Consider the following 10,613-nt stretch of genomic DNA (forward strand, 5'->3'; position numbering starts at 1 on the left):
TTATCTCTAACCCCTTGCATTGCCATTCTCTATAGGTGGTGAGATGTGCGAGTGCAGCAAATGTGATCTGAACCATTCTCGTCCACCAAACGGAGTTTGATCAAGATGAAGAGGTCGCGTTAGTTCACGTCACTGCAGAGCCTGACCGGAAAGGTGTTAGAGGTCGTTGTGAAGACCCTGTGATAATTTCTTCAGGTGAGCGTGATACAAGAAGCCTCCAGCACCGAAGTACCGAGTGATGAATTTCTACCTTCCAGCCTCACAGCATGGAGAGGACCCACCTGAAGAAGATGTGGCTGCCAATAAGGAGCGTCCTTGGCCTCACCCAGCAGCGTAAACCGCTCCCATAGGTAATCCCACACTCATTTAACATTCCTTCCTGTACGCACAACAGTGTCATACAACATCACCCCTTCACTATCCGCCTCTCTCTCTATGCTAGCCTTATAGGGTAAAGCTATTCATCTCATATGTCCATAAGCCCCCATATTCACGCCTCCAGTCATCCCAAGATCTCGGGGACACGAGAGAACCCATGGCCATAAACATGTAAGGGGGGCCTCCGACGCGTCATATTAGCCACTATCTTAGGACCGGAGTCTGGCTGGAGTCCCCAATCCTACGTCAGGCTAGAAAAAGAGAAACGACTAATTTTTTTGCACAGGTCAACCCAAGCGACGTCTTATCTCTATCTCTTTCTCCGCTGTGTGTCTGCACGTCATCTTACTCAGAGGATTAAACCAAGGGTATTGACGGGTCGAGGCACACGAGGTATATTGGACTGGCTGGGTTATGTGTGGGGTGAGATTGTATACATATATATCCTCAGGAAGGGTCAGAAGTTACGTAGCTTCGTGTCACACACACACACCGACTGGTACACGCTCACCAGGGCCAGCCCTGGCTACAACGAGTCTTCCACAGGTCAAGGGTCTTTTGACATTGAAGGTCCCTGAATGGTCGAGACTGTTGTTACCCATGGAGCTGAACAAATAATTCAGTACTTACTATCTGACGATGTAATGTACCAGAGATCTCGCAAATTTTCTTTCTATGTCCCTGTCTTTTCACGTGATATGTTATCCATACACTGGGTTTTCAATATATATATATATATATATATATATATATATATATATATATATATATATATATATATATATATATATATATATATATATATATATATTCCTTCACATTCTTCAAGGCTCCCAGAATTTTCGCCCCCTCCCCCACCCTATGATCCACTTCCGCTTCCATGGTTCCATCCGCTGCCAGATCCACTCCCAGATATCTAAAACACTTCACTTCCTCCAGTTTTTCTCCATTCAAACTCACCTCCCAGTTGACTTGACCCTCAACCCTACTGTACCTAATAACCTTGCTCTTATTCACATTTACTCTTAACTTTCTTCTTTCACACACTTTACCAAACTCAGTCACCAGCTTCTGCAGTTTCTCACATGAATCAGCCACCAGCGCTGTATCATCAGCGAACAACAACTGACTCACTTCCCAAGCTCTCTCATCCCCAACAGACTTCATACTTGCCCCTCTTTCCAAAACTCTTGCATTTACCTCCCTAACAACCCCATCCATAAACAAATTAAACAACCATGGAGACATCACACACCCCTGCCGCAAACCTACATTCACTGAGAACCAATCAGTGAAGAATGTGTGGAAGTCGAGAACATTATCTCGGAAAGCAAAAATGGGTATGTTTGAAGGAATAGTGGTTCCAACAATGTTGTATGGTTGCGAGGCGTGGGCTATGGATAGAGTTGTGCGCAGGAGGATGGATGTGATGGAAATGAGATGTTTGAGGACAATGTGTGGTGTGAGGTGGTTTGATCGAGTAAGTAACGTAAGGGTAAGAGAGATGTGTGGAAATAAAAAGAGTGTGGTTGAGAGAGCAGAAGAGGGTGTTTTGAAATGGTTTGGGCACATGGAGAGAATGAGTGAGGAAAGGTGGAGGGAACGAGGAGAAGAGGGAGACCAAATTGGAGGTGGAAAGATGGAGTGAAAAAGATTTTGTGTGATCGGGGCCTGAACATGCAGGAGGGTGAAAGGAGGGCAAGGAATAGAGTGAATTGGAGCGATGTGGTATACCGGGGTTGACGTGCTGTCAGTGGATTGAATCAGGGCATGTGAAGCGTCTGGGGTAAACCATGGAAAGCTGTGTAGGTATGTATAGTTGCGTGTGTGGACATAAGTATATACATGTGTATGGGGGGGGGGGGGTTGGGCCATTTCTTTCGTCTGTTTCCTTGCGCTACCTCGCAAACGCGGGAGACAGCGGAAAAAAAAAAAAAAAATATTCCTATGAGTCCACCGGGAAAATGAAAAACGATAAGTTCCCAAGTGCACTTTCGTGTAATAATCACATCATCAGGGGAGACACAAGAGAGAAATATATGAGTCAGTTGACATACATCGAAGAGACGAAGCTAAGACGCCATTTGGTAAACATGTGATTGTCCATATATATATTGTAACAAGATCTGAACTAAATCATATGAGACCATTATTTTTTCAAGTCACGAGAGCCCTAACGTACCACTGAGTGGGTATGGCAGTAGTGCACACCCGGTAAGTTATCACAGTGGGCGGGGGCAACCTGACGCGCGCTGCCACTGTAGTACCGCTTGGGATCACCAGCAGGACTGTATATGGGGTGGCCGTCATGGCCTCTCGCTTGTTAGCGATGGGGCTGCGTGTTTACCCACTACCTGACGCTACAGGCCCTGTCGTCTCCAATCAGCGTACGCTAATTTGGCCATAGTACTGGCGCGTCTGGGGAAGCGAATGGCTGGGAAAAAAAAAAAATAACGAATCTCCATAACTATAAATCCTTTGGTGCCTTTATATCAAACAAGCCTGAGCTTAAATCCCAAACAACCTCGCATGAAACGCTAAAATATTCTTTTCGTAACCCGATGATAAGGGCTAACTTTCCTCATCGCCCAGCCTAAAATGGGTAGCCATTTGTGAAGTGGGGAAGAGAGAGAGAGTGAAAACACCCTCTGGCCATACGGGTGGTATGGCTGGGCATAAAGAGTAAGCGGAGAAGCCCCTAAGAGGTGGGCCACTGGTGAACATCATCGTGGCCAGAAGATCTGGAGTGCTGAAGGCGGTGATGATCGATAGCGCCTGCAGGATTGGGGAAGGGGAGGAGTGACGCGGATACAGGCCAGTTCAAGATACGGACGGAATGGAATGAATGATGACCAAAGGTGGTTATAATGGATGTATTCTCAGCTACCTCAATAGAAGACGAAATAGACTTCTATAAGTGAATAGCAAACATGGGAGACAGTGTTTCATTTTCCATAGGGTCAGGGCTCTGACAACACACAACGAATCCTGTGAAATATTCCTCAGACGTATATCAATAACTCATGATAATAAGTAACCATCTATAAAAGGTTTGAGGTGTTACCGGACTCCACCTGCGGGTGGTTATCCCGCGAGTGAAAGCTCAACTTTGGCGAGGCTGTATCAATGGGAGTACAGCTTCATCAAAGAACATAACATTCCAAAGGAGTCTACATTTCCCTGCCAATGGAAGTTGCGCAGTCTTGGGCCATATATATATATATATATATATATATATATATATATATATATATATATATATATATATATATATATACCCTTTATGTTAAAGTCTCCAGTCTCGAATACAGATCCTAACAAGGGCCAGCTTTGAATTACAAGTCATTTATCTCTAACGTGCATGTACAATATGTTGGTATCATTGGACGAAACAAATAAATTGAAGGGAATTTCAGCCAGCAATTGGGTGCAAGTGGCTGGCTGTCGCAAGGTAACGGATCAGAGTGGGCGATGGGAGGTGATAAGGGTGATAATGGTGTTGAGAGCACCGGAGTACACCGCACATTCACCAGTACACACAAGTGTCGGGGGCAAGATCATGAGAAGTATGAGTAGCAGCGAAGGAATCCATGGTGATTATCGTGCATCACGCAGTGAGGGAAGCCAAAGTGTTTAACGACATCGTACTCGAGAGTGTTAAGTTGACGTGCGTTAAGGGTTTATTTGTCGTGCTTAAAATGCTAATGGATCATACCCAAGGGGTCGTTTGATGATAATACCCGTCGGATGAAAGTAGCTGAACGTTAGTTCTGAAAGGAGTTGAGTCGTCTTACTCAAAGAGCCGCGATATCCTACTCATGGAGGCCAAAATATCTCTTCACTGTAGCTTCATAATTGTTACGAGCTAAAGGCATTGACGTACTACACTGGAGTAAACATTTCTTGTGTTCGTGGTGCGATAAGGTTTTGAACCTTAGGGTTTAGTGAACCTCGTGGTTATCAGCAAATACTAGATCACACGTACCTCTGTGACCTCTTGCAATACACACACACACACACACATATATATATATATATATATATATATATATATATATATATATATTATCCCTGGGGATAGGGGAGAAAGAATACTTCCCACGTATTCCCTGCGTGTCGTAGAAGGCGACTAAAAGGGAAGGGAGCGGGGGGTTGGAAATCCTCCCCTCTCGGTTTTTTTTTTTAATTTTCCAAAAGAAGGGACAGAGAAGGGGGCCAGGTGAGGATATTCCCTCAAAGGTCCAGTACTCTGTTCTTAACGCTACCTCACTAACGCGGGAAATGGCGAATAGTATGAAAGAAATATATATATATATATATATATATATATATATATATATATATATATATATATATATATATATATATATACATATACTTCACTTTTGTGAGAATGTACTTGCTGTGGCTACAGTTCACGGTAACTGAGGAGCAATGTACACAACATGGCTTACATAAGCACATTCTCCCTGGACACAACAGTCCAGGTAAAACAGCTCCCCGCTCCCCTCCAGCACCCACACGTCGCCCTCACCCTCCCACAGGAATTTACCACCAAACCGCAAGATAAAACTGGATTTTTCTGCGGATTCCGAAGGGTCGTGGAAAAAGAGGAGAGGATAAGGGAAAGTACGTATATATATATATATATATATATATATATATATATATATATATATATATATATATATATATATATATACATCTTCCTTTCACCACACTTGTTTGCCGAAGAAAGAGAGAGAGAGAGAGAGAGAGAGAGAGAGAGAGAGAGAGAGAGAGAGAGAGAGAGAGAGAGAGAGAGGCTCTCACCTCAGGAGCTGTAAATCTATTTTGCGAGTACGGGTATCCGGTCGGTGGAAGTGTGCGGGTGGTTTTGGTCGTGCGACCACAACCATGGGTAAGTCTGGTCGTACCGGGGTACCTCTGTGTGTGTGTGTGTGTGTGTGTGTGTGTGTGTGTGTGTGATCTTGAGAAGAGGGTGTCTACCGGCATCAGAGAAGCTCTGGAAGCGGGATCCAGTTTCCCTTGTGCTCAGACCACCATAAGCACCTCCCACCATCGAAGTGGCTACACCAGACAACCAAACGGACTACCTACCTAGCCCCTTCCACAGTCCCTCTTGGCAGGCGCCCCACCTCCTCCTCCTCCACCTCCTATCTCTAGGCCTAACACCTCCCTCCCGTCATCAGCCCTCGACAACATTGGCCACACGACACATTGTGTCTACGAGGAGGAGGAGGAGCCCGTCGAGGGAAAGCGACGGGCAATACAATGGAGGAAATTATTGCCAGCCTCTCTTAAAGAAGGAGGTCGCCAGAGGATGGCCCCTTCCCTCGGCCACGGTTCAACAAATGGTGACGGAAGAGGCTAAACACAACAGCGATCGTGGCTTCGTCGGAGCGACGGAACCCTTTGAAGTACGATGATTAGCTCATCTCGGGTACGACAGCTTTACAATCACGTACGATAACTCATCCCCAATCAGCAGCGAGGGAACTTTTGTGTCGCGATTCACCGCTGCAGTACGGGCGAACCACCTCTTTCGGCGAGTCTGATTGCTTCATTTGAAAAGGTTCACCCTTAATTACGATTTCTCCTGTGTGATGTGTGGGTAGAAACCATTTTGTACTGGTGTTTACTGTGTGTGTGTGTGTGTGTGTGAGTGTGTGTGTGTGTGTGTGTACCCCCAGGATCCCTACTAGCATTCTGTAGAATGCCTACGTCTCAATTTCTGGCGTGGAAGATACGTGTTCGAAAACGTAATCCCACACGGCACCCTTCCGGTCTTGGTGTTACCTAAAAATACAACACCTGAGCTGCCGCTTGCGGCCCAGGGCGGTCACAGAGAGACGACCCAAAGCCGGAGACCAGCCCGAGTCGTGAACCCGACTAAACCCAAGAGATAGCGGCACGATCAGTCCAGAGCGCGGGTTTGGAGGAGCACATGGCTGCTATGTGAGGTGACGTATTGATCATAGGGTAGACACTGTCGAGGACAGACAGACAGTAAGGTCGGAGAACGGGAGAGATACGGTAAAGAACGTGCAAAGTTGCAGTCTGGGTTAGAGTTAAGAGCAGTATGTGGAACTGATGGTTCAGAGAACAGCTACCTCCAGTAGCAGGGGAGTGTGGGCTCGGGCAGGATTTCTCAATGGGGTAGACGAAATCTGGTTCAGTTTCATGTCTCAGATACCCACTTTCTATCCATTTCTCTTTCCCGAAGCTTCCTCATAACTTTCCTCTCTCTTTTGATGGGTCTCTAATTCTAACAATTGGCACAACGAACACACTTGGTATTACCGTAACATCTGCTCTATCTTGGAAACCTTACATTAGGGAAACAGTCGCTAAGAAACTGGAAGTCCTGTGTTTGGATGTCGAAATTTCTTTTCTCCCGAATAATTGCTCCGTTTACACAAAGGACTGATCCGTCCTTGTATGGATTACTGCTCTCACATACTGGATTTGCAGCTTTATTAGACAAAGTTGAGTCGAAAGCTGCCTGACGCAATGACTCTCGCGGGCTAACTGCAAAGCCGTGACGCCCCATTTTGCCTTACGCCGTAATGTTGGTTCTTTTTCCCTCTTCTACAGGTATTGCTCTGGTTTGTGCTCCCAAAAGCTGGCTGCTTATGTGTGCCCTCATCATTAGCTAAGCCACGTAATACTTAACAAGCTGCTGTGTCACAGGATTGCTGTGAGGCCCGTGGACTGGTCAAGGGTGGGGCGCATAATACCTGTTCCTTTCCCTACATCTCCAAGCTTTGGAGCTTTCTGTCCTTTCATGTCTTTCCCAGTAACTATGACCTGGCACGTCTTCAAAGACAGGTTTTTCACGGCCTCCAAAATTCTTCATCACTTCCCCCCCCCCCCCCTCTCTCTCTCTCTCTCTCTCTCTCTCTCATTAACCCTTTTCATTTTTCATTTACGGTCCGGCCTTGATGCGGACTCTTGTCTGTGACTGGAGCCTCCCACATGAAAATATAAAGACTCATTTGGAGTGAGGTCTTTGACTAGTCTGTTCTAATGATAGAACCTCGCCAAAGGCGACTTTTCATTTGCAGTGTAACCTCGAGCAGGTGGAATACGGTAACACACATTATGTATATATATATATATATATATATATATATATATATATATATATATATTTTTTTTTTTTTTTTTTTTTTTTCATACTATTCGCTATTTCCCGCGATAGCGAGGTAGCGTTAAGAACAGAGGACTGGGCCTTTGAGGGAATATCCTCACCTGGACCTCTTCTCTGTTCCTTCTTTTAAGACACGCAGGGAATACGTGGGAAGTATTCTTTCTCCCCTATCCCCAGGGATAATATATATATATATATATATATATATATATATATATATATATATATATATATATATATATATATATAGCCTAGCGGTTAGCATTCCTGCTTCTTGCACAGGGGTCCCGGGTTCGATCCTGGATGTTGGAGGTTTGTATATGATATATATATATATATATATATATATATATATATATATATATATATATATATATATATATATATATACATATATATATATTTTTTTTTTTTTCAAACTATTCGCCATTTCCCGCGTTAGCGAGGTAGCGTTAAGAACAGAGGACTGGGCCTTTTTTGGAATATCCTCACCTGGCCCCCTCTGTTCCTTCTTTTGGAAAATTAGAAAGATAGAAAGATAGATACACAATTGGATATACATACAGACAAACAGAGAGATACATAAATAGATAAAAACACACAGAAAGCCAGGCTGAATAAAACAATATAGGTATATATCTATATAAACACACATACAGTTATATACATATACCACAGAGCAACAGTACCGACTGCACGACCCGCACATATCTCTCCTCCAGCCCGAGAGAGAGAGAGAGAGAGAGAGAGAGAGAGAGAGAGAGAGAGAGAGAGAGAGAGAGAGAGAGAGAGAAGAAAAATAAGTAAAAATTTACTGAACGAAAGAGACTACGTGGTTATTGTTAAATATCGGGTAAAAATACTCTGATAACTCAGAATTACGATATATAAAATGTAGAGATGTAATCAAATTCCTTTTATGTACTAAGATATCTTTTTTTGTCTACCGTGATTCTACACGTAGATATTTCTACAAAGCCCCCCCCCCCCCCAGGCCCGATCGGCATTTTCTATTTGCCTAACAGGCCCCCCACTATCTCTGTAGCGAACACCACTGCCGGTGAAAGCTCAAAAAAAAAAAAGAATATGGGTACGTCAAAAATCCCACGTATCGTATAACAGGTAAAAGAATAGCGAAACAAAAACGAAAAACAAAAGAAAATCATTGAAATGCGTGGCACCCGGCGAGGGATGAACCACTGGGTTCATATCAGTGGTTCACATTAAAGCTGAACCTACAACTTCACCACTGGTTCACACTGGAGGCGAACCTCCAACCTCACCACTGGTTCACACTGGAGGTGAACCTCTAACCTCATCTCTGGTTCACACTGGAGGTGAACCTCCAACCTCATCTCTGGTTCACACTGGAGGTGAACCTTCAACCTCCCCACTGGTTCACACTGGAGGAAAACCTCAAACCTCACCACTAGTTCACACTGGAAACCTACAACCTCACCACTGGTTCACAATGGAAAGAGAAACCTCCAACCTCACCAATGGTTCACACTGTAAAGAGAAACCTCCAACCTCACCAATGGTTCACACTGGAAAGAGAAACCTCCAACCTCACCAGTGGTTCACACTGGAAAGAGAAACCTCCAACCTCACCAGTGGCGTAACGGAAATGAACACACCACTGATGGGCATTTGAAAAGGTCATGTCTGTGACGAGAAACACTGAGGACTATGATACAACTGTATCTTGTTTCTGTATCACATTACTGTAACCAGCCAACGATACAGAGGTAAACCACTGTGTGGGACGCTGTAGTAATCTTCATCTTTTGTTACAAAATGTATACTGTATTGAATAGTACCAAAACCACATCTGGTTTATGTTGTATAAATACATCCTACAATGTCTGGTATTGTGTTGGTGCCTCCTGCAGCACCTGGTGCCACAGTGTTGGTGCCTCCTGCAGCACCTGGTGCCACAGTGTTGGTGCCTCCTGCAGCACCTGGTGCCACAGTGTTGGTGCCTCCTGCAGCACCTGGTGCCACAATGGAGCCAGACAGAGGTCGGTACTTACATTCCCGGCTGGAGAGTCGTGAAGGCGCCTCCCACCATCACCGCCACCACCAGCCACCTGGCTGCTCCTCCTGCAGGGGAAGCCATCCTCACGCACCACCTAGCTCAGCTGGTAACCCCGTTCCTCACCGCTCCACTAAGGTGGGACGTCTGTGGTCTTGTTGGCAACACTGAGGATATTCCTCCTCCTCCTCCTCCTCCTCGTGCTCCAACACCCACCACTTGGTCCAAGGTCCGACGATGGCTTGTCCTCTTACTGCTCCAGATCTACTGACTCGTCCCTCAAACACTCGTCATGGTGAACGGTCGGCCCAAAGGTCTTCTCTCCCGTCTAGAATTGATTTCGCACGTGACTCTGGAACTGTGTGGCTTAAGGAAACGTTTCTATCTTCCACCTTTCACTTTGAAATGAATATTTTCTTTCCAATCCTGACGGAAAAAACGATTCGCGTCACTACAGAAACGAGTTCACGGTCGTTGCCAAGGGTCCATTTACCGTCCAACACATGGGTGACAGATCGACAATCAACATACCTCAGTAATGGATCAAAAAAAAATATGTCTGCACTTTGGAAAGAAAAAAAAAAAATTCACAATTCTCTCTACGAGTCGAAATTTAGCCCAGTTGGGCCAGGTAGTTCAGAGGGTACAACCATCAAAGGGTTTGTTCTCTGGCGGGCGCTAAGCCATCATATCATAAGGATTAAAGCGACGGAAGTAGTTAAGCAAATCGTGTGATCTTGCCTGACACACGAGCGCTGTGTAGCGGAGGTGAGGAGGAGCGAGCCACGTGCTGGGGACGTCAGAGGCCAGAGCAACACATCCTTCCCCGTCAACACCCGGGGTCCGACTGACACCACAGACCCAACACCATTACGTCAGCGAGAGGGCGGGGGCGCCGCGCACTCTCTCTCTCTCTCTCTCTCTCTCTCTCTCTCTCTCTTCCTGCCAAAACGTGACCACCTTTCACATGCGTCCTGTCAGCCAGAAGACACGACGCCAGCATACAGGTATTTACTGCAGGTATGATATATGGCACACACACACACA

General features: G+C 45.3%; 1 protein-coding gene across 1 annotated transcript in view; it reads right to left on the minus strand.

The window, feature by feature from the left end:
• Positions 1-10,408, minus strand: part of LOC139761717 (uncharacterized) — a 256,164-nt gene extending 245,756 nt beyond the window's left edge. Inside the window, exon 1 of the mRNA XM_071686102.1 lies at positions 9,565-10,408. Within this exon, the coding sequence (XP_071542203.1) occupies positions 9,565-9,650 (86 nt within the window). The 5' untranslated portion in view covers positions 9,651-10,408. The remainder of the gene's footprint in view (positions 1-9,564) is intronic.
• Between the last annotated feature and the right edge of the window lie 205 nt (positions 10,409-10,613).

Source organism: Panulirus ornatus, chromosome 41, assembly GCF_036320965.1.
Source record: "Panulirus ornatus isolate Po-2019 chromosome 41, ASM3632096v1, whole genome shotgun sequence".
Classification (NCBI taxonomy): Eukaryota; Metazoa; Arthropoda; class Malacostraca; order Decapoda; family Palinuridae; genus Panulirus; species Panulirus ornatus.